Source organism: Natrix helvetica (assembly GCF_964273705.1).
Source record: "Natrix helvetica genome assembly, chromosome: 5".
In the NCBI taxonomy this organism is placed as follows: domain Eukaryota; kingdom Metazoa; phylum Chordata; class Lepidosauria; order Squamata; family Natricidae; genus Natrix; species Natrix helvetica.
This window is the reverse complement of record NC_138551.1, coordinates 3,212,663-3,237,363: the sequence shown is the minus strand read 5'-3', so window position 1 is coordinate 3,237,363 and position 24,701 is coordinate 3,212,663. Positions and strand designations below refer to the sequence as shown.

Below are 24,701 nucleotides of genomic sequence, written 5' to 3'. Positions count from 1 at the left end.
CCAAAATGGCACTTATGTCCAGTCTGGGGCAAAAATGTGACATAGTCAACAATGTATACCAAGCTGGCAGGAATAGCCAACACTCCAGAAGATAGGCTTAAGATACGGAAGGATCTTGACAAACTTGAACATTGGGCACTATCTAATAAAATGAAATTCAATGGTGAAAAGAGTAAGGTTCTACATTTAGGCAAGAAAAACGAAATGCACAGGTACAGAATAGGTGGTACCTTCCTCAACAGTAGTAACTGTGAGAGGGATCTTGGAGTCCTAGTGGACAACCATTTAAATAGGAGCCAGCCGTGTGCAGCAGCTGCCAAAAAAGCCAACACAGTTCTAGGCTGCATCAACAGAGGGAGAGAATCAAGATCACGTGAAGGGTTAATACCACTTTATAAGGCCTTGGTAAGGCCACACCTGGAATACGGCATTCAGTTTTGGTCACCACGATGTAAAAAAGATGTGGAGACTCTAGAAAGAATTCAGAGAAGAGCAACAAAGAGGATTAGGGGACTGGAGGCTAAAACATATGAAGAACGGTTGCAGGAACTGGGTATGTCTAGTTTAATAGAAAGAAGGACTAGGGGAGACATGATAGCAGTGTTCCAATATCTCAGGGGTTGCCACAAAGAAGAGGGAGTCAAACTATTTTCCAAGGCACCTGAGGACAGAACAAGAAGCAATGGGTGGAAACTAATCAAGGAGAGAAGCAACTTAGAACTGGGGAGAAATTTCCTGACAGTTAGAACAATTAATCAGTGGAACAGAAGTTGCCTCCAGAAGTTGTGAATGCCCCAACACTGGAAGTCTTTAAGAAGATGTTGGATAGCCATTTGCCTGAAACGGTATAGGGTTTCCTGCCTAGGGGGTTGGACTAGAAGGCCTCCAAGGCCCCTTCCAACTCTACTATTGTATTGTATTGTATTCACTTTAAACAGATGCAGTATTCCTTTAACAACTGCTGCAAAAGTTGCTGTGAAAACGTGGTCTGTTTTATGACCAAAACGACTTCTTATGGGCAGACTCCATTATGGTAATAACTCAAGGACTACCTGTAGTGTCCAATATGTCAGGGTTCCAAATAGCATCAAAAAATAAATCAGAGTCCAAGGCAAAATATTGCTCAAAGTTCCAATTTATTAAGAGAGCCCTGATGGCACATCTGGGAAAATCCGAATCTGAAAGCTTTCCGGTTTTCCCCTCCCAGTTGGAAGTTCAAGATCTTGCCCCCAGACCCACCAGTCCATCCCATGGTCCAATCTCCCACTGCCATGCTGGCAGTTCCACCCATCCAGTTCCGGTGAGGTGCAGAGGTGCAAAGACAAAGGATGACCTTGGCTTTCTAGAAAGAATGTTGTTATGGCTACATATCATCTAACTCCGTACAATCCCCCCTCCCATTTTCCCACCATAGAAAATGCAGAGCGGAATAACAGAAAGTTGACAGGCCAAAGAGCCCAAAGGAAAGATGGCTGCAGGCCTGACACACTCTTGAGACTAAACAAAGCAAGGACTTCGGGGGGATTAAAGGGGTCCTGAAAGTCAACTCGTTCTTGGAGTCATCCTTGGCTCCAAAATATAGGTAGTCCTCACTTTACGACCGCAATGGAGCCCAACATTTTTGTGGCTAAGTGAAACATTTGTTAAGTGAATTTTGCCCCATTTCACGACCTTTCTTGCCACAGTTGTTAAGTGAAGCACTGCAGGTGTTAAATTAGAAACACGGTTGTTAAGTGAATCTGGTTTTCCCATTGACTTTGCTCGTTGGAAGGTCGCAAAAGGGGGAATCACGCGACCCCGGGACACTGCAACCGTGGTAAATATGAGTCAGTTCCCGTCTCAATTTTGATCATGGGGATGCTGCAACGGTCGTAAGTGTGAACAACGGTCGTAAGTCCCTTTCTTCAGTGCTGTTGAAACTTCGAGCAGTCACTAAATGAACTGTTGTAAGTCAAGGACTACCTGGTAACATGTAGGTGAACTGATTAAATCATTTCTTGAGTCGACAGTCCAGCCTCTTCTTCGAACCCTCTAGAGATAGGGATCAAGTATCAAGTCCTCATTGACTTTACATTGACTGTACATTAATCAATTTATTTCAATAAATCGATATTGCGTTTGTTGCAAAAGTGTGACCCTCGCTTTGTCCACCCTTTGCAGGGATCGCGATGGGAGCAGCGCTTCCCACCCAAAATCCGGCCATCAAAGACGACTACTCCACGCCTGATTTTCCTTCCACGCTGATCTTCAACGATTATTTCAAGCCCACTCTGCCCACAACCATCGAGGAGGATCTGGACTTTCCAGCGGAAACCCCCTCCCCTTCCGAGACGAATGGGGAAACCCCTGAAGCTGTTGGAGAAGGAGAGGCGTCAAGTCCTGGAGAATCTCCCAAGTCTGGGTTGGCGTCCAACGAAGATGATTCTGGTCCTTTGACCAGCACGCCCAAGACCTTCAAAATCCCAGAAGATCTCAAGGAAACCCCGGAGGTCCCTTCGGTGGACAAGAATGTCTTGACTCAAGTTAACTCTTCAGACCAAACTTTGGGAAAAGAGACTCTTCAAGGAGACCCTGCCGTTGCGTCCCAGGAAGCGCCAAAGGAAACACCATCTCCAGATTTGGAAGCTGGACACGAAGCCACCGAGCTAATCACGGAGAGATATTCTGGCATAACAGATGGTCCCGTGACTGTTTTTGCAACCTTGGAGGAAGACCTCTCAGCATCTCCTTCTGGAGAAGAAATTTCCAGAGGAAGTCCTCCAGAAGGAGACAATCCGTTGGAGGACATTCCTGGAGAACCAAATCTGGATGAAGAATTGAAGCCCACCTCAACTTCATGGGAAGTAACTGAAGCTGCCCCTTTAGAGGCAGAGAAAGACAGCCCAGAACCATCCATGGATGAGAGTGGGACGTTAGGAGACCCCTCCTCAAATTCCGCAGTTCTTCCTAGCATCCCAGAAGACCTGGCTGACCAAGAAACAGGAGAGAACATAGATGCTGGAGAGCAACCTTCACTGTCTTCAGACGATAGTCCCGGGACGTCACAGCCTTCAACAGGGTTCCCTCCCATTTGGCCATCGCCCACCCATGAAAAATTTGGATCTCCAGGCACAAATGACTCCTACAAATCTCCTACTAATGTGGACTTTGGCTCTCCTGAAGGAAGAGGTGATACAGCTCTGATTCCATCTTCATCTGGCCCAGAGCTTAACCATGAAAGTCCCATCAACCTGCCCAGCGAAGAACCAGAAGACCTTGTAGATGCTGAAGTATCAAATTCCTCTTCTTCAGATAGAACAATGGATGCTCCATCTGACTCAGGGCCTCCTGGTGACACTCTCGTTAGGACATCACAACTGAATGCATCAGATATTCCTTGGATGGGACGTTCTGTAACTCCAGAAATACCTTCTCAGTTGCCTGAAGATGATGAGTTGGGGCCAACCTCCACAGTGAAAGAAGAAGAAGAAGACTTGGGAAACCCAAAGAGCAATGAAGGAACATCTTTGGTGTCACCACTTCCAGGACAAGAATCTGAGATACCTGATGAAAAAAGATCTGGAGATCTTCTCAGTGGCACAGCTTCCTCCTTGAACCCTGGGGTGGAAACAGCTAATTCGGAGTTAGAAGATAGTGAGGCAACTGCCACATCCAACAATGTTCCTGAGGATGAAATAAATCCCATCTCTTCAGATTCGGCTACTGTGTCCAAAAATGAATCAGGGGCTTTGTTTGATATGACGGCGAGTTCTCCTCCACCTGTGGACCACGAAGGAACTGACAAGGCTCAAGAACCAGTTGCAGAAACTCAGGGATCACCCACAGAAGCTTCAGCCCCTGCATCTACTGATGGATCATCTTCAGAGAAAGAAGGAAGTGAGGTCACACCCAGTGGATCGTCAGGAAATATTGGTTCCTCTTTGAAAACCATCCCAAGTGCTTCAGATGAGGTAGACACAGAAGCCAACAGTGAAGATGGCAGTGGGTCAGATCTCTCATCTCCTGATACAGAGCTTTCTCCAAGTTCTGGAACCCCACCACCTATGGGAAGATCAGGGACCTTGAGTGATCAACTGTCTCCACTTGTAGAGAATGCCCTAACATCTGGTTCCTCAGAAGGAGAACGTACTTTTCCTTCAACATCTCCCGATGAAGCACTTTCTGGACCTCTGATTTCAGAACCAGACACAACAGAACTTCCTTCCAATTTGTTACCTGGTTCTCAACTACCAAAAGAGAATGACATGGAAACAAGCTCAAGGAATGTAGAAGATTCTCCTCCTGCTCCTGTGGACAATGAAGGAGCTGCTAAGAATCAAGGGCCATATGCAGAAGCTTCAGCTCCTGGATCTACCAATGAACCATCTTCAGAGAGAGAAGGAAGTGAAATCTTGCCCAGTGGATCACCTGGAAATACGGGTCCTTCTGAAAACAGTGACACCATCCCAAGTGTTTCCCCAGATGAAGTAGACACACAAGGCAACAGTGAAGACCATGGCGTGTCAGATCTCCCACCTTCTGAGACGGAGCTCTCTTCAATTTCTGGAACCCCACTGTCAACTTCTTCCCAACCACCAAAAGAAGATGAGGCAGAGACACACTCAGAGGTTCCAGAAGATTCTGTTTCCATCAATGGAGAAGAAACTTCCTCTGCTCCATCCATCATAAACCCTCAGTCGGATCCTGCAGAAGCTCCCGAGGAATCAAACATTTCTGGAGACTTAAGCGATGGACCAACCATATCTCCTAAAGAGGACAGAATTGGATCTACCTCGGAGCCCAGGGTTAAGGAAGAACCTCTTCTAGATGGTGACAATACCCAGGACAAAATCAATACACCTTCTGAGCAACAGCAAGGTTCTGAAGATGCCCTGGAAACCAGTATCCCAAGCTCTGGAGATGAAGCGGATGTGAAATCTGGAACAACTTCTCCCCTTGTAGACACTGAGACATCAACAAAGGAACTCTCAGGAGAAACATCTTCTGCAACTATTGAGGTTATGCTTCCCAATTCAGAGAAGGAAGATGGAGAACTCTCCCCAAGTCTATCATCCAAAACTCTTGATTCTTCTCCAAGCAATGAAGTTGTAGATGAAAGTAGAGATGGGGACGATGGGACAGGGTCAGCTTCATCAGCCAAAACAGCCGTTACAGTGAGCAATGATGGTCAGCCTGGAAGTGACTTTCCTGTGGGACAATCAGTAACTTCACCTGTTGGAGGAATTTTAGCTCTGGCACCTATCGAAGATGAGGAGACCTCAGTCTCAAGAGATGATGCTCAATTGACAAAAGAAGCAGTATCTTCTCAGGATGCAACACCACAATCAGCCTCTTCTGCTGAAGGAATGGAGACTTCTGCATCTGAGCCATCCACTGTGGGTTCTCAACCATCTCCAGATGGTGAAGCAGCACCTGGAACTTCTAAAGAGGCAAATGAACTGCAAACATTTGCAGCTAGTGAGAAGGTATCACCTTTGGATTCATCAACCACAGAGTCTCAAGAACCTACAAGATCAGAAGGTGGTGAGTTTTATGGAGCACTCAACAAGGAAAGTCCTGCCTTCCCTGTTGAAGTGGCGGGAACTGCTAATTCACCTCCAGCAACTGACAAGTCATCTCAGTTCCTCCCAGAAGATGTGGCTTCCTCTGATGGAGTAGAAGATTCTGAAGACATCACTAATACGATCAGTGAGGTATCTTCTCAAGATCCATTGGACAGAGGATCAGAGCCTAAAACACCTACCAGTGAAGAGGGTACTAAAGGACGTACTGATGGAGAACTCTCCCTAAATAAGGATGGGACTGAAACAGCCTCGGTGGAGTCAGCAAACAATGGAGGATCTCAGCTACCTCCTGATGGGGATCAACCATCTACAACCATTGGAGCTTCTGAGATATCAGAAGGTCCCTCTAGTGTAAATGGGAAGGAAGGATCTTTGATCCCATCAGCTGCAGAGTCACATTCAACTTCTACTTTTACGGAAGAAGTGGAAAATGCTGACTCAGAATCCGGGACTCAACCAGAATCTCAAGCACCTCTAGATGTTTCACCAACAACAGAGGTTCAAGATTCTAAGAGCTCAGAAGCAGTAGAAGAAGATACTTCCAACAATGTGGAGAAATTGTCTTTGACCTCATCAGCCACAGAGTCACAATCTCCAGGAATATCAGATGATGAGGTAGACGTTTCTGGAGATACTGGTAATGGGGAATCTTCTCCCCATGAAGAGTTGGAAATGGTTGGTTCGGGGTCAACAAATAATGGAGGAGCTCAGCCATCTGTGGCCGCTGGTGGAGCCACTGAAACATCTGATGTGTCTGACAAAGAGGAACCATTAGAAAGCTCTTCTTCTGCCAATGAGGCAGAGACTTCTTTGGGTTCATCAGCTGCAGAATCATCAACAGCCCCAGAAGATCAAGAGATCTCTGGAAAACCTAGCGATGGAGATGGGATGGGAGCAGTCAACTCAGAACCAGCAACTAACGCAGAACCTCAGCCATCTCCAAATGATGGACCAGGGGGAGCTCCAGCTTCTGAAGAGGCAGGAATAGCAGAAGTCCCAGGAACAGGTGAAGAATCTTTCCCTACATCTGCTCCAGAATCACAAGCCATCTCTTCTTCCAATGAAGGAGAAACTAGCAAGACAGCCACAAATGCAGGGTCTCAACTACCTCCAGGTGGAGAATTAGCAGCAGGGACTCCACCTCTGGATGGTGCAGAGATATCAGGAGCATCTTCCAGTGTGCCTGGGGGAAAAGGATCTCTGTCTCCATCCACGCCAGAGTCACCAGGAGATTCAACTTCCACCAAAGAGCTGGGAACTGCCAGCAGAAAGTCAACATCTGCTGAAGGATCTCAACTATCAGCAGATGGAACATCACCAGAAGATTCCCTTCCTTCTGAAGGAGCAGAAGAACCAACAGAAAGTCCACCTCCCTCAACCAGGGAAACCAGTCCTGGAAAACCGGGACTTCAAACCAAACCAGGTGCCCCTCAACTGTCCTCCAAGCCTGAAGTCCTAGCAAATACATCAAAGTTGGCATCTGGAAAACCAGAACTTCAAACCAAACCAGGTGCCCCTCAACTGTCCTCCAAGCCTGAAATCCTAGCAAATACATCAAAGTTGGCATCTGGAAAACCAGGACTTCAAACCAAACCAGGTGCCCCTCAACTGTCCTCCAAGCCTGAAGTCCCAGCAAAGACATCAACATTGGCTTCTGGAAAACCAGGACTTCAAGGTGAAGTAGATGCTCCTCAACTGTCCTCCAAGACTGAAGTCCCAGCAAAGACATCAACATTGGCTTCTGGAAAACCAGGACTTCAAGGTGAAGTAGATGCTCCTCAACTGTCCTCCAAGACTGAAGTCCCAGCAAAGACATCAACATTGGCTTCTGGAAAACCAGGACTTCAAGGTGAAGTAGATGCTCCTCAACTGTCCTCCAAGACTGAAGTCCCAGCAAAGACATCAACATTGGCTTCTGGAAAACCAGGACTTCAAGGTGAAGTAGATGCTCCTCAACTGTCCTCCAAGACTGAAGTCCCAGCAAAGACATCAACATTGGCTTCTGGAAAACCAGGACTTCAACTCAAAGCAGATACCGGTCTCCTGTCCTTCAACTCTGATGTCCTAGCCAACTCAGAGCGCACCCTTCCTGGGAAGTCGGGTTCTGCATCTTCAGAAAGCACTTCTGATTCCGATGAGAAGGACGGGGACTCTTCAAGTTCCCCCGAATTGTCAGAAGAGCACCAGACTTTCATGAAAGGTAAGGTTGCTCTTGATTTAAGCAATGCCAAGCCAGGCAGGAGTAAGCCAGGTGTTCATCTTGCCTTATCCGGAGTGGGCCTATTAGCCACCAAGTCCTCAGAACCCACCGGCAAAGCGGCAAAGAAAAGGTCCGATTCGAAGAAGTCCAAGGACAAGAAAACCAAACCAGATGAAAAATCCACCATCATTAATGGTGCACCATCAGGTGGGTTGGTGAGAAATCACGTCTTCTCTGTCTGGTAGATGGACCGTCTTCCTACTAACAGGATTAACAGCCGGAGTGAGCAACGATGGTCCCTTTGCGTCCTGTGGACTTCAACCCCCAGAATTCCTGAGGCAGCATGGAATTCTGGGAATTGAAGTCCGCAGGTTGTAAAGGGTCCATAGTTTGATTTCATCCCTGGGATGTATAAAGGGGGCGGGGCTTGAATCACACGGGAGTCGCCATCTTGAATTTTGACCGCCTCTGGGGACAGATTGCATCCAATCACATTTTAGCAGCAATAACAGGCAGTCCTCGACTTACAAAACATTCATTTAGCGACTGTTCAAAGTGATGAGGGCGTTGAAAAAAGTGAATGATAACTCATCCTCGCACTTATGACTATGGCAGCATCCCATGGCCACATGATCAAAATTTGGATGCTTGGCACGTGGCCGCCATTTGTGGCCTTCCCAGCCAGCTTCTGACAAGCAAAATCAGGGGGGGGGGAGAGCTGGATTCACTTAACGACCATGTGATTCACTTAACAACTGCAGTGATTTGCTTAGCAACCATGGCCAAAAAGCTCATAAAATCAGGCATTCACTTAACCTGCCTTATTTAGCAACGGAAATTCTGGTCATACATGGTCGTAAGTCGAGGACTATCGGATGTTCATTAGAAACCCTGATTTTCAAGATAGTATATCATTTAATAAGCTATCGCTGATGTGCAAATCAGCAAAAGATCTCCTGATATTACTTTTATTCTTCTTACGGCCATTTTACCGTCCTTTTGTCCAAAAATGGCGGACACAAAAAATGTTAAATGTGATTGAACGTGATAATGTTTATAATAACAACCAACTTCTATGCCTTAATATCCATAATTCTCAGTATTCCTGGTTTAAAGTTAAGCCATGATCCACCCGAGACTGAAGGTCAAAAACAGCTGAATAAAAACCAAAACGACCTCAATTGTTGTCCCTTGTTGTATAGACGCAGCGGTCTCCTTGTACCCCTACGGTGCCAGCGTGAATGACAAGCAGTACGTCGAAAGGAAAGTGGATTTTAACTCACCCCTCTTCAAGCCTGAGATTGGCATCCCACTGGGAAAATCCCTACGCAACTCCCTTTACGTGAGTAATTAGTGATTTGAGATTCACTGGGTGTGTGTGTTTGTGTGTGTGTACGTGTGTCAGGTATGAGGAATCAGGTCCACATGTTAAGTTTCATTTTAGCTGATCTACACACACAAGAATCTGGCCAACTAACAGTCAGGGCTAAATTGGCGCTAGAGAAGAATCAACAGAATTCAAAAAGGGTTGAACTTAAACCATTTGTGGGGATGTAACAATTCCAGGCTGATTCCTCTCTTGACTCCCACCCCAAGCTCTGCTTTTCCTTTTCCTGCACGGGAATGCCTAGCTTTCCCACAACTATGTTATTCTGTGATTCTTCCCTTATTCTGTTCACAAAGGGGAATCCTCACATTGGTGGGGTCTTTGGAGGAACGAGTGGTAAAATATGCATCGGATATGGAGCCTCCAACAACTGTGCATTTGTGAATGCAACAATCAGATAGGAATAGTACTTACCGTATTTTTCGGAGTATAAGACGCACTTCCCCCCCCCCAAAAAAAAGAGGGTGAAAATTTGGGTGCGTCTTATACACCCTTTGGCCTCTGCCTCCCAGCAATTTACCTCCTTGCAGCAAACGGAGAAAATGGGGCTTGCAGAGGAGGCCATAGGCTATGCTATGGCAATGCCTGCAGCCTGAAACAGCTGATCATGGGGAGGCCCATGCTGAAACTGAAATTGAAACTTGCTGTTTGCTGGAAGGAGGCAAATTGCTGGGAGGCAGAGGCAGTTTTTTTTTTCTTGTGCTAATCAGGTTGTTTGCTGCAAGGAGGCAAGTCAAAAACTATAAATGCCTATAGAATGTTCAAATCATCAGACTTATTTTTTAAAGGCTGCTTTATTATTGTTCTAGACAGCTTAACAAAATGAAGAAGCTTTTTAAAATAAAGGCTTGATCTGAAGAGGCCCGGTGCTATTGTATCTTCTTTTAAATAGCAGAGAATAACGTATACCTCCAGAAATCACATTAATTTTAACAGCATCTGTACAAGCATAGCCTGAAATGTAACACCTCAAGCAGTGTATATCGTCTATGCTGTTTGCTGTTTGTTGCAAGGAGGCAAATTGCTGGGAGGCAGAGGCAGATTTCCCCCCCCCTTGTTTTCCTCCACAAAAGCTAGGTGTGTCTTATACTTCAGAGCGTCTTATACTCTGAAAAATATGGTAGATTTATATACGGCTTCACAGTGCTTTACAGCCGTCTCTAAGCAGTTTACAGAGTCCACATATTGCCCCCAAACAATCTAGGTCCTCATTTTAACTATCTCGGAAGAATGGAAGGATGAGTCAATCTTGAGCCGGTCAGGATTGAACTCCTTGCTATGGGCAGAATTAGCCTGCAATGATTCATCCTAACCACTACATCATCACGGAAGGAAGGAATTAAGCAAGCAAGCAAGCTTTACAGTTCTACTCTAAGCGGTTTACAGAGTCAGCCTCTTGTCCTCAACAATCTGGGTCTTCCTTTTACTGATGTCAGAAGGACGGAAGGCTGACTCAATCTTGAGCCAATCAGGATCAAACTCCTGGCTGTGGAAGGAAAGAAGGAAGGAAGGAAGGAAGGAAGGAAGGAAGGAAGGAAGGAAGGAAGGAAGGAAGGAAGGAAGGAAGGAAGGAAGGAAGGAGGAGGACATAAGGAGGGAGGAAGGCAGGCAGGCAGGCAGGCAGGCAGGCAGGCAGGCAGGCAGGCAGGCAGGCAGGAAGGAAGGAAGGAAGGAAGGAAGGAAGGAAGGAAGGAAGGAAGGAAGGAAAGTAGGAAGGAAGGAAGGAAGATGGTAGGAAGGATGGATGGATGGATGATGGAAGGGAAGAAGGGAGAACTAGCATTTATATACCGCTTCACAGTGCTTTCTAGGCCTCTCTAAGCAGCTTATAGAGTCGGCATATTGCCCCCAACAATCTGGGTCCTCATTTTACCAACCTCGGAAGGACGGAAGGCTGAGTCAACCTAGAGCCGGTCAGGATCGAACTAGCCTGCAATACTGCATTCAAGCCACTGCACCACCACAGCAGTGCGCCCGATACAGGCAGTCCTTGTTTTATGACCTGTCATTTGAAATAGCACCCTACCTGCAAAAGGGGACTTATGACCCAGATCCATCCTTCCGGCAATCGCTCCCCTTTGCAATCATATGAGGCATTCGGCAATTTAAGCGTCCTGATGTCACATGACCACTGGTTACAACAGTACAAGTAGTCCTTGACTTACAACCATTTAGCAACTGCTTGCAGTTACAACGGCACTGAAAAAAGGGACCTGTGACTGGTTTTTCACACTTACGACCATTATAGCATCACATGACCAACATTCAGACGCTTGGCAACTGACTCATATTTATGACGGTTATAATCACCTGGGGTCACGTGATCCCCTTTAGCGACCTCCGGACAAGCAGAAGTCCACAGGGAAGCCAGATTCACTTAACAACCATGTGACCCACTTAAGCACTGCAGTGATTCACTTAACAACGGTGGCAAGAAAGGTTATAAAATGAGGCAAAACTCACTTAACAACTCTCTCCCTTAGCAATGGAAATTTTAGGTTCAATTGCAGCCTTAAGTCTGCATATATAATATATATATTATCCTCCTCACATATACGTATATTTGTATCTATTTATTTAATAATTTTAATTTGTTGTATTTTTGATACGGACTGTACACCGCCCCGAGTCCCTTTCGGGAGAGGGGGCGGTCTATAAGCGCTAAGAAATAAATAAATAAATAAATATTTAATATATTCAGCTAGTAAAATTATTATTGCTACAGCATAATGTATAATAATGTCTTTTAAGCGATGGTATATTGTGACGTATAATGTAGTACATCATAATATATCATTGCCTAAAATATATTATTATACATTATACTGTAGTAATAATAATTATGATTCATTATTATTATGATTCATTATTATTATGATTCATTATTATTATTAATAGTAATTATTATGATGTATAATGTAGTTCATGAGGGACGGGGTGGCTCAGTGACTAAGACACTGTCGATCAGAAAGATCGGCAGTTCAGCGGTTCGAATCCCTAGCACCGCGTAACGGAGTGAGCTCCTGTTATTTGTCCCAGCTTCTGCCAACCTAGCAGTTCGAAAGCACGTAAAAAATGCAAGTAGAAATAAGGACCACTTTGGTGGGAAGGGAACAGCGTTCCGTGCTCCTTCGGCGTTGAGTCATGCCGGCCACATGACCACGGAGACGTCTTCGGACAGCGCTGGCTCTTCGGCTTTGAAATGGAGATGAGCACCGCCCCCTAGAGTCGGGAATGACTAGGACAGATGTGTGAGGGGAACCTTTACCTGCATAATGTAGTAGACAGCAAAGTGTGGTAGCTACCTAAGCATTTATTTTTAAAAACAGAATCTCTGAATGATGGAATGATCTCTTTTTATGCCTTCCTTTAGTTCACGGATAATGGACAGATCGTCTTCCCAGCCTCTGACAAAGATATTTCCAGCTATCCCAACCCACCTCCCCGTGGTTTTAATGGTCGTGAGGAAGCGCCCATGCTGGCTGTGTTTTGGGACAATGCTGATTTCTCCAAAGGATCTGGCACCATCTTTTACCAGGTGAAGGTCGATGGTTTTACGCTACGGGCCTCTAAGAAGCCAAATTAGTCCAGTTGATGCGTGAGATCAGTGTTTCTCAACCTTAGCAACTTTAAGAGGTGTGGACTTCAAGTCCCAGAATTCCCCAGCTATAGAATGGGGTTTAGTGAGAGGAGGGAGAGGAGGAAGAAGAGGAGAACTGTGGGGCCTTTAGAGCTCTCTGAGCTGGGTTGTTTTCTTGCAGACATTTCATGACCCAACTAGGTAACATCATTACTGCTAGAAAGGAGTGAGGTTTGCAATAAGGAAGAGGAGGAGGAGAACTGTGGGGTCCTTGATGCTCTCTGAGCCCTGTGGTTTTCTTGTAGACATTTTATTACCTGACTAGATTACATCATCAGCGTTAGAAGGGTTAGCATTCAACTTTCCCACACTGATGATGCTACATAGTCTGGTAATGAAATGTCTGCAAGAAAATGTAGGGAGAAATGTCTTCTGAGTTCAGTTCCAAGTGGGGAAAAAGACACTGGAACACGGAGGCTGTTTGAAAAGATGGTTTAATGGTGGACAGGATCAAATGACTTGAGATTCCCAAGCAGAAAAGGGAAGAGATGCTGAGAGTCCCTGGTTTTATGCCCTCTCTGGGGTCCCACCTCTCTCTCCTGTTCCTATGTAAGAAAGTGTTAATACCATTTTATAAGGCAAGCCGGCCTGGCCTGTTAATTTTATCTAATTTTTAAAATGTTAGTGTTCAGTTTGTTTCTTGGATTGTTTCTAATTTTCTTTTAAGTTTTGTAATATGTGTTTTTTAATGCTGTATGCCGCCCTGAGTCCATTGGGAGGAGGGCGGCATATAAATCCAATAAAACAAACAAACAAACACTTGGAATACGCCATTCAGTTTTGGTCGCCAGGATGTAGAAAAGATGTGGAGACTCTAGAAAGAGTGCAGAGAAGAGCAACCAAGATGATTAGGGGACTGGAGACTAAAACATATGAAGAACGGTTGCAGGAACTGGGTATGTTTAGCTTAAGAGAAAGAAGGACCAGGGGAGACATGATAGCAGTGTTCCAATATCTCAGGGGTTGCCACAAAGAAGAGGGAGTCAAACTATTCTCCAAGGCACCTGAGGGTAGAACCTTTGGTTTTCCACTCGTGGCATGCTCTCCCTTTATGCGCAGGAATATCCGTGTGGGAATTCTGCCAAGCATCCCCTTGTCCAAGACGTGGAAGCAAAGATTCGCCGGTACGTCAGCTCTTCCTATAGAGCCCGGTGGTTGCTCAAAGTCACCTGGGTCAAAGTCCAACACTACCCTGCACAGGGGCAGACCAGCAAGGTGAGTTGGTGTCAGAAGCATCGTGATTTTTTTTCTTTTATGGCAGGGGTGTCCAAACTTGGGAACTTTAAGGCTTGTGGACTTCAACTCCCAGAATTCCCCAGCCAGCCATGCTGGCTGGGGAATTCTGGGAGTTGAAGTCCACAAGTCTTAAAGTTCCCAAGTTTGGACACCCCTGTTTTATGGGGTTATCTGGATCTGTTGTGATTCAGAGTAACAGAAAAACAAGAGTTGGAGGAGACCTTGGAGGTCATCTAGTCCAACCACCTGCTCAAGCAGGAAAACCTATATCAAACCTTTTCGGCACCCAGAGCCCAAACCAGAATGCGCGTCTATGCGCAGGCATGTGAGCGCACTCAAGCACTGGAAACCCAAAGGCCAGCTGGCTGTCGTGCGCATGGCTGTTTTGGGGCTGTTTTTCGGGCCGCTTTCAGGCTGGTTTTGGCCTGAAAAATGACCCCAAAACAGGCTGAAAAATGGCCAGAAAATGGCCTGAAAATGGCCTGAAAATGAGCCTGTTTTTAGCCATTTTTCAGGACACTTTGAAGCTGTTTTTGACCTGAAAAATGGCCCCGAAATGGCCTTAAAAACCATCCGTTTTTAATTTTCAGGCGGTTTTCAGGCTGTTTTTGGGCCAGTTTTATACCGGTTTCAGGCGGTTTTCAGGCTGTTTGGGGCCTGAATAATGGCCAGAAAATGGCCAAAAATGGCCTGAAAATGGCGTAAAAGTGATCCTGTTTTTAGCCATTTTTCAGGCCGTTTTGAGGCTGGTTTTTGGGCTGTTTTCAAGCTGTTTTTCAGGCCATTTTTTGCCGGCTTCAGGCTGTTTTGGGCCTGAAAAATGACCCCCAAATGGCCAAAAGTGGCCTGAAAATGGCCTGAAAAACCATATATTTTTAGCCATTTTTCAGGTTGTTTTCAGGCTATTTTGGGGCCAGTTTTATGCCAGTTTCAGGCTGTTTTCGGCCTGAAAAAAACCAGTCTATTTTTTAGCCATTTTTGGGCCGTTTTCAGGCTGTTTTTCTGGCTGTTTTCAGTCTATTTTTCGGGCCATTTTCCATTTTCCATTGTAAAGACCAGCTGGCTTCCAATCTCTTCTTAAAACCCTCCAATGATGGTTATAAAACGGGAAAAATTCACTTAACAAAATTCTCACTTAGCAACATAAATGCTAGGCTCAGTTGTGGTCGTACATTGAGGATGGCCTATATTAAAGATAGTCCTCAGCTTACAACAATGATTGAGTTGAGAATTTACAGTTGTAAGTCATTAAGTAGATCATCACATGAATGACCTGATTTTATGACTTTTTTTGTGGCAGTCATTAAGTGAATCCCCATGGTCATTAAGCAAACCCATTGTCCACAATGAGCATTTTTTTTGCTGGAAACAGGTTGAAAAATGAAATTAAAATTATCCTGCTGAAACGAGTTTTCACCTTTTATAATAATGTTTTTATTAGCTTGTAAGCCTCCCAAACTCACATGTCACATCAGGGGAGGCATATAAATTTAATTCAGGCAGTCCTTGACTTAACGACCACAACTGAGCCCCAAGTTCATGTTGCTAAGTGAGACAGTTAAGTGAGTTTGGTCCCATTTTACAACTTTTCTTGCCGTGGTTCTTAAGCGAATCACTGCAGTCATTAAGTTAGTAACTTGGTCGTTAAGTGAATCCCCTTGACTTTACTGGTCAGAAGGTAGCAAAAGGGGATCACGTAACCCTGGGACATTGCAACCGTCATAAATACGAGCCAGTTGCCAAGTGCCCAAATTTGGACCATCACATGGCCATGGGAATGCTGCAACAGTCATTAAGTGTGAGAAACGATCATAAGTCCCTTTTTTCCCCCAGTAACTTTGAGCAGCAATTAAATGAACCGTCATAACTCGAGCGCTACGTGTAATCGATCAATAAATTAAAGTCAAGTTGTTGTAGTCTTAAGGGGGCAGCTGGAGAGGGAGAAAACCACAGTCCCATTGTTGCAGAAAATAACAAGACTTAGACGTCTCGGGATCAAGGAGAAGTTTATTGGGAGCCAGATTCAGAAAAGCCAGTCAAAGGATAGCATGCAACTTCTGAACCACCCTTCTCATGGAAGCACGCATTCTTACACATTCTCAAAAGCAGCTCAACACGGAAACACTTAACCCATTTCTTACTGGTTATCTTGAAGAAAGAAACCTTATAAGTAGACACTGTCTTACTTCTCCTTTTGTCTTGGGCCACAGGTGATGGCTAGGTGGCTTGGTAAGAACTTTAGCTGAACTCTGTGGTTTTGGGCTTTTGACCTATGTTAGATACTTGTACTAACTTCAGTGGTTTCCACCCGGGTCCTCCGTTCCGGTGGGAACAGAGGTTTAATCCTATTGGCCGAAGGGTCTGACAGATCCCTATAAAAGAGCTGCTGTCGGACTCAAACTTCCCAGGATGGTTCTCACTTGTACTGAATAAAGAGCTGTTGTTACCGTTGAGCCTTTGGGTGCCTCTCCATGACCCAATCTAACATATATCTTCCTTCTGCCACGTCTCACTTTTACATTTTAATTCACATTTTGCCCTGCTTTGCCATCTCTGATGCGGGATACGATTCCTTCTAGACGAACACCTATCAAGCCATTCTCACCACAGACGGTTACCGGACCTATGCGCTGTTCCTTTACCAAGAAGGAGGGATGCAGTGGGACTACGCAAAACTCTCAGCGCCCAACGTCCTGATCGGCTACACCAGGTAATCAGGGGTGGGATTCAATTTTTTTTTACTACCGGTTCTGTGGGTGTGGTTTGGTGGGTGTGGCTTGGTGGGCGTGGCAAGGGAAGGTTATTGCAAAATCCTCATTCCCTCCCGATCATCTGGGATTCAAGAGGCAAAGGATAGATGCGGGCGGGGCCAGCCAGAGGTGGCATTTGCCAGTTTTCTGAACTACTCAATCAGGGGTAGGGTTTGTGGAGAGGAGGAGGAGGAGGAGGAGAACTTTTAGGCCGTAGGTGCTCTCTGAGTTTGGTTCTTGCAGACATTTTATGACCCAACTAGGTAACGCCATTAGTGCTAAATGGGAGGGGGTTTCAGAGCAGGAGGAGGAAGAGGAGGAGGAGGAAGAGGAGGAGAAGGACGACGACAATGATGACAGGGACTCTGGGTGCTCTCTGAGCTTGGTTGTTTTCTTGCAGACATTTCATGACCCAACTAAGTAATTTTGTCAGTGCTAGAAGGGGGGAGGGTTTGCAGGGAGTAGGGAGTAGGAAGAAGGAGGAGGAAGAGGAGGAGAAGATGATGAAGAAGAAGAAAGGAGAAGGAGGAGAACGACTGTGGCATCCTTGGTACTTGCTGAATGTGGTGCTTTCCTCGTAGACATTTCATGACCCAACTAGGTAACACTATCAGAGTCATTCTCAATGTCTTTTCTTTTCTTCCTGTCTCTATTCAGCGGCGACGGATATTTCAAAAACGATCATTTGATGACCAAAACACCAGCTGAGAAATACCGGCCAGATGTCTTTCAAGGGTACAACACAGGTAGGGCCAAAGGTTGGCCTCAGGTAAAGGGCCTTGCCAAAATCCGATCTTGTCTTGTGCATAAATGTCTTGCTTTCTATCATGGAGGGGAAATCTAGAAGGCAGAACACACATCGAGTAAAATAAAACAGAAATAAAATAAAATCATAATGAAATGAAGTGAAATAAAATAAAATAATAAATATAAAATAAAATAATAAATAATAAAATAATGTTATAAAATAATAAATAATAAATGATAAAATGATAAAATGATAAGCAGTAAAATAATAAACAATAACACAATAAGCAGTAAAATAATAAACAGTAAAATAAACAATGACATCATAAGCAGTAAAATAATAAGCAATAAATTAATAAACAGTAAAAAAAGGAAAAATTTTAAAAAGTCTCTCTGGGGACAGAAAAAGTCAGGCTCCCCAAAATCCATTAGTACAGGCAGTCCTCGACTTATGATCACAATTGAGCCCATTTCTGGGGCTAAGTAAGATGTTTGTTCAGTGAGTTTTCCCCATTTTACAACTTTCCTTACTACGGTTGTTAAGTGAATCTGACTTCCCCATTGACTTTGCTTGTTAGAAAGCCTCAAAAGGGGATTCCCCCCCCGCCCCCGCCCCCGGGATGTTGCAACCGTCATAAATACGAATCCCTTGTCAAGCATCTGTCATTCTAATCCCGTGACCCTGGGGGATGCAGCAACGGTTGTTAAGTGTGGGGAAACGGTCGTAAGTCACTAATTTCAGTGCCGTTGTAACTTGGAACGGTCACTCAATGAATGGTTATACGTCGAGGGCTACTTGTACTTCATCTCTGATGTCCGGAAGTGGACACAGGGACACTAAGTGGGATCTGACCAGGACGAAATGAGGGACTGGGGGACTGAATGGATGATTTTATATTTTCCCTCCTATCATTTAAAAAGAGAATTTTATCCTTTCGATCAAAATCACAGTAGCAGAGAGGAGAAATCCGGAGAAGTTAAAGCTGCTTTCTCCATTTTGACACTCTCTGGGTATATCATCTACTCACTCCTGTCTTTGTTAGTTCCCTATTCTGGGACTACATATCCCATAGGTTCAGAGCAGCATGGGCATTGGCTGAGGATGATGGATCCATCAGTCCCATGGGAAAGATACCGAGCTGGGGAAGGTAGAACGAAACTAACCCAAGATAAATCAGAATCAATCCGAATAGAGTTGGAAGGGACCTTGGAGGTCTTCTAGTCCATCCCTCTGCTCAAGCAGGAGACCCTCTACCAGGCAGCTATCCAGTCTCTTCTTCAAAACCTCCAGTGATGAGAGCACCCACAACTTCTGGTGGCAAGCAGTTCCAAAGGTTAACTGTCCTCCCTGTTAGGAAATTTACTCCTTAATTCCAGGTTGCTTCTCTCCCTGATTAGTTTCCATCCGTTGTTTCTTGTCCTGCCTTCAGTGCTTTGGAAAATCAATTGACACCCACCCACCCCTCTTTGGGGCAGCTCCTCAAATACTGGAAGACTGCAGCTATCATGGAAGCTCACTGCTGCTTTCTCTCTTGTGTCCCCTCCCAGATATGCGTGGTCTGTGGATATACAAACTGGATAGCTGGATCCGTGTGAATTACCGACAGAGGTGCCTGGATTGGCTGGGTCACGAGAGACTCCCTTCATCCTGGAACAGGGGCCTGCCCCCTTGCCCCTGCTCTCTGCAACAGGGGATGACCGACAACCGCTACACAATCAGCCAAAAAGGTGTGTTGCGTGCATGGGATTGTCTTTGCAACGGCTGGGCCCAGAGAGAAAATGCTAAAGCTCAGACTGCTGGATTTAAGCTACTTTGCATCCTCTGGATGAATCAAAGCTGTCATTTTCAATGTAGTCAGTGGTAGTAGTCGGTTGACTTATGACCTGAGGTCAGCGAGTGATCACTTGAAATTATGATGGACCTCCCTGGGGCTTCTTAGGATGATGGGATCCTTGGTCCTCTCTGAACTTGGTAGTTTTCTTGCAGATGTTTTATGGCCGAACTAGGTAACACCATCAGTGCTAGGAGGAAGGGGATTTGTAGAGAGGAGGAGGAGGAGGAAGAGGAGGAGGAAGAGAAAGAGGGAGGACAACTATGGGATCCTTGGTGCTCTCTAAGCTTGGTAGTTTTCTTGCAGATGTTTTATGGCCAAACTAGGTAACATCATCAGTGCTAGGAGGAAGGGGATTTGTAGAGCGGAGGAGGAGGAGGAGGAAGAGGAAAAGGAGAAGGGAAAGGAGGGGGCGACAACTGTGGGATCCTTGGTGCTCTCTGAGCTTGGTGGTTTTCTCGCAGATGTTTTATGGCCAAAGTAGGCAACACCATCAGCGCTAGAAGGGATTTGTAGAGAGGAGGAGGGAGAGGAAGACGGAGAGGAGAGGGGGAGGACTGTGGAATCCTTGGCACTCTGACCTTAGTGGTTTTCTTGTAAACGTTTCATGACCTAACTAGGTAACATCATCAGTGTTAGAAGAGAGTGGGGTTTGTGGGGAGGAGGAGGAAGAGGAGGAGGAAGAGGAAGAGGGGGGAGGCTTGGAATCCTTAGTGTTCTTTGAGTTTTGTTATTTTCTGCACACGTTTCATTACCCAACTACGTAACATCATCAGTGATGAAGGGAGGAGAGGTTGTGGAGAGGTGGAGGCTGGGGGGTAAGAGGAGAAGGAGGAGGACTGTGGTATCCTTGGTGCTTCTCGAGCTTCGTTATTTTGCTGCAGACATTTCATTACCCAACTAGGTAACATCATCAGTGCTGTTGGGCTTTGCTGTCTATTTATAAAAAGTAGGGTTTCAATAGCCAGTCCCTGGACTCTTCCATCTCCCTTGATTCAATCCACACTTTTCATATTGTTGTGGTGAGCAACGGTCATCTAACCGGAGAGGACACGTTTAGACCAGCGGTCCCCAAACTTTCCTCTTGGCGATCCAGCCCAGGGCAGAAAGGGGCGGATGGGTGGCAGGGGCACCCTTGAGCACACGGCTCTGTTTGTGCAAGCGACACGCCCACGCACCCTCCAGTCACGCAAAAGGAACTTCATGCCTGAGCGGAGGGTACTTGCCCTCGTGCTTCCCTTGCACGATGGGAGGGCGCTTGTGCCCACACACGAAGATTCGGACATTGAGGAGGTTAGGGAGGAAGATGGGCCAGTCTTAGAGTCTGGGGAAGGCTCGGATGAGCTATGAACTATTACCACCTGGAAGACGGTAAAGATAAAGGTTCCCCTCGAAAATATGTGCCAGTCGTTCCCGACTCTAGGGGGGGCAGTGCTCATCTCCATTTCAAAGCCGAAGAGCCAGCGCTGTCCGAAGACGTCTCCGTGGTCATGTGGCCGGCATGACTCAACTCCCGAAGGCGCACGGAACGCTGTTCCTTTCCCACCAAAAGTGGTTCCTATTTTTCTACTTGCATTTTTTACCTGCTTTCGAACTGCTAGGTTGGCAGAAGCTGGGACAAGTCACGGGAGCTCACTCCGTTACGCGACACTAGGGATTCGAACCGCTGAACTGCCAACCTTTCTGGCCGACAAGCTCATTGTCTTAGCCACTGAGCCACCCTTCTGGCAGATGGTAGAGGAGAATAAAAGCAAGGACAAATAGGTTGAAAAACAACTTCTATCACAGGGCAGTAACTATATTGAATTCTATTGCATAGTGCAATATTAATGCCAGGGGTGTCCAAACTTGGGAACTTTAAGACTTGTGGACTTCAACTCCTAGAATTCCCCAGCCAGCATAGCTGGCTGGGGAATTCTAGGAGTTGAAGTCCACAAATCTTAAAGTTCCCAAGTTTGGACACCCCTGATTAATGCAATAACAGGGGTTTTCAGTTCCATTGTACAGAATGTGAAGGATGTGCGTTTGTGTTTGATTATTATAGTTTTCTTATGTATGATGCAGCCTGAAGATGGGATTTACTTTCGTTGTACGAAGTGCAATGACAATAAAGTCAACCAAAGGTGTCCAAACGTGGGAACTTTAAGACTTGTGGACTTCAACTCCCAGAATTCCCCAGTGGGGAAATCCACAAGTCTTAAAGGGCCCAGGTTTGGACACCCCTGAAGTAAACCAACTAAATTAACCCCTTTCATGTTCGCAGGTGGGCAGAATACCGACTCAACCCTGCTGTATTCGTCCAGACCAAATAACTACGGAGCGGGCGTCCGATGTCTCTACAATGGAAACGGCCAGCTTCAAGAAGGCCGGCAAGAGAGAATCTGGAAAAAGTCCAGGAAAAACTACCCCAACAACGGTGAGCCACAAAGGGGAGGACGGGTGGAGGTTTTCTAGCCCTCGTCTCGGGATTAAAATGATGGAGAAAATGAAATGAAAATGAAATTAAATCTGAGCCAGCCGTGGGCAGCGGCAGCCAAAAAAGCCCACGCAATCCTAAATTGCATTAAGTGAGGGATGCAATCAAGATCAAGGGAGGTACTAATACCACCAGAAAGGAAGGAAGGAAGGAAGGAAGGAAGGAAGGAAGGAAGGAAGAAGAAAGAAAGAAAGAAAGAAAGAAAGAAAGAAAGAAAGAAAAAAGAAAGAAAGAAAGAAAGAAAGAAAGAAAGAAAGAAAGAAAGAAAGAAAGAAGAGGAAGACAGGGAGGGGGGATGGAAGGAAGAAAAGGAAGACGGACATATGGACGGACAGACGGAAGGAAGGAAGGAAGGAAGGAAGGAAAAATTAATGAAAAAAGAAAAAAGAGAGGCTAGTCGAGGGAAGAGAAGGACCAGGGGAGACAGGAGAGCATCTTCCAATATTTGAGGGGCTGCCCCAGAGAGGAGTGGGTCAAACTATTCTCCAAAGCACAAGAGAGAGAGAGAGAGAGGGAGAGAGAGAGAGAGAGAGAGAGAGAGAGAGAGAGAGAGAGAGAGAGAGAAAGAAAGAAAGAAAGAAAGAAAGAAAGAAAGAAAGAAAGAAAGAAAGAAAGAAAGAGGAAGGGAAGGAGGGAGGGATGGAAGGAAGGAAGGGAGGACGGAAGGAAGGAAGGAAGAAAAGAAAGAAGGAAGAAAAAATAATGGAAAAATAAAAAAGAGAGACATGGCTAGCCTAGGGAAGAGAAGGACCAGGGGAGACAGGAGAGCATCTTCCAATATTTGGGGGGCTGCCACAGAGAGGAAGAAGGGGGTCAAGCTATTTTCCAAAGCACAAGAGACAGAGAGAGAGAGGGAGAGAAAGAACAAACAAACAGCAACAACAACAAAAGAAGCAAACCAACTTATGCTGGCTTGTTCTCGTTTTTCCCTTGGGATGGATGCGTCCAGACGAAGAACTGAAATTGCACGACTGGTGTTGTCACAAGGCCGGAATTCCTCAGACGTGTGAGAAGTACGACCAGATGAGACCCAGGATCGGTTGCCAAGGATACAAGCCACCAATCCGGGGTGAGTATTGCCTGGTTGCAAGCGGAGGGGAAGCACTCCCTAGGGAGCCACAGGTCAAAAAAGTCAAAATGGCAACTCCTGGTTTCATAATCCAAGCTCCACCCCTTTTCACCAGGATGCCTTTTCTGCATGGATTCTAGAAAAGGTGGGATTTGTGTCGTTAAGTGAATCTGGCTTCCCCACTGACATTGTCTGAAGGTCGCAAAAGGGGACCGCATGACCCTGAGACACTGCAACTAGCATAGATAGGTTGTCTTCAACTTACGACCACAGCTGAGCCCCACATGTATGTTACCAAGTGAGATTTTGTTAAGTGAGTTGTGCCCCATTTTACAAATTTTCCTCACCACCTTTGTTAAGCGAATCACTGCCGTTCTTAAATTGGTAGCCAGGCCGTTAAGTGAATCCGGCTTCCCCCTGGGCTTTGCTCGTCAGGAGGTCGCAAAAAGGGGATCGCGTTATCCTGGGACACTGCGACCGTCATAAATGTGAGTCAGTTGCCAAGCTTCCCAATCACGTGATGGTGGGGATGCTGCAATGGTGGTTAAGGCCCCAGGCTAGAAAGCAGGAGACAGGGAGCTCTAGTTCCACCTTAGCCATGAAAGGCAGCTGGGTGACTTTGGGCCAATTAACAGGAAATAGGGAGTTCTAGCTCCACCTTAGCCATGAAAGGCAGCTGGATGTCTTTGGGCCAATTAACAGGAAATAGGGAGTTCTAGCTCCACCTTAGCCATGAAAGACAGCTGGGTGACTTTGGGCCAATTAACAGGAAATAGGGAGTTCTAGCTCCACCTTAGCCATGAAAGGCAGCTGGATGTCTTTGGGCCAATTAACAGGAAATAGGGAGTTCTAGCTCCACCTTAGCCATGAAAGACAGCTGGGTGACTTTGGGCCAATTAACAGGAAATAGGGAGTTCTAGCTCCACCTTAGCCATGAAAGACAGCTGGGTGACTTTGGGCCAATTACCAGGAGATGGGATTTCTAGTCCCTCCTCAGTCACAAAAGTCAACTAGGGGATGTTGCAGGGAAAAGAGGAAGAGGAAGATGGGTTGCATATATTCACTGCCTTCGGTGGGCTGTAAGAAAATAATAAAGGCAGGAGAACAAGCAAACAAATAAAAGTTTTCCAGTTAATCAATTTCCTTTTATTGCTTTTATTCCCAATGTTTCCTTTTTCTTCCTTGCAGGTTGAGCATCATTTTCCGCTTCTTCCGCCAACTGTTTACTGGCCATAAATCCTTAATTTCCGTGTCAGAATCCACAGCCTTTTCTCAGCTTTTTGCTCCTTTTTAACGCCGGAAGCAAACTGGATGTCAATCACCGAATACTTCTGGACAAGCACAGTTGACTTTGCTGAATAAAACACCTCCGAACAACTTCTGGCTTCTCCTTAGCTTTATTTATCCCTCTTATTCCGCTGCATGAGCTAATGGGATCCCAAAACAGGAAAATACAAATATTCAGATGCCCTGTCTGATCTGTGAACGATGCAGAGGCCAAACAAACCACGATAAAGGCCCAGTGAAGGGGGCAAAATGCAAATCAAGCCAGGATCTGCAGCTTGATTGCAGAATTGTGGGTCTGTTAATCAACATTGTGATCCATTTTGAAGGCTAAGGGAATTTCGCTGGGGCTACAGTGTGACAGATCTGAGATTAATTTAGAATTCGGAATAGAATAGAGCTAGAAGGGACCTTGGAGGTCTTCTAGTCCAAACCCCTGCTCAGGCAGGAAACCCTACACCACTTCAGACAAATGGTCAACATCTTCTTTAAAACTTCCAGTGTTGGAGCATTTAC

General features: G+C 45.7%; 1 protein-coding gene across 2 annotated transcripts; it reads left to right on the top strand.

The window, feature by feature from the left end:
- Window positions 1–7,650: 7,650 nt before the first annotated feature.
- MUC4 (mucin 4, cell surface associated) lies at window positions 7,651–24,278 on the top strand. 2 transcript variants are annotated; one of them, XM_081956098.1, is made up of 10 exons: window positions 7,651–7,971; window positions 8,967–9,106; window positions 12,525–12,689; window positions 13,851–14,006; window positions 16,607–16,737; window positions 17,435–17,523; window positions 19,073–19,252; window positions 21,620–21,772; window positions 22,782–22,901; window positions 24,090–24,278. In XM_081956098.1, the coding sequence occupies exons 1-10, from the start codon at window positions 7,758–7,760 to the stop codon at window positions 24,092–24,094; spliced, it is 1,353 nt and encodes a 450-aa protein (XP_081812224.1). In that variant the 5' UTR covers window positions 7,651–7,757; the 3' UTR covers window positions 24,095–24,278. The 2 variants fall into 2 exon arrangements, with proteins under 2 accessions (XP_081812224.1, XP_081812223.1); XM_081956097.1 differs by lacking the exon at window positions 24,090–24,278 and adding an exon at window positions 22,949–23,196 and having other exon boundaries at window positions 22,782–22,915.
- The last annotated feature ends 423 nt before the right edge of the window (window positions 24,279–24,701 follow it).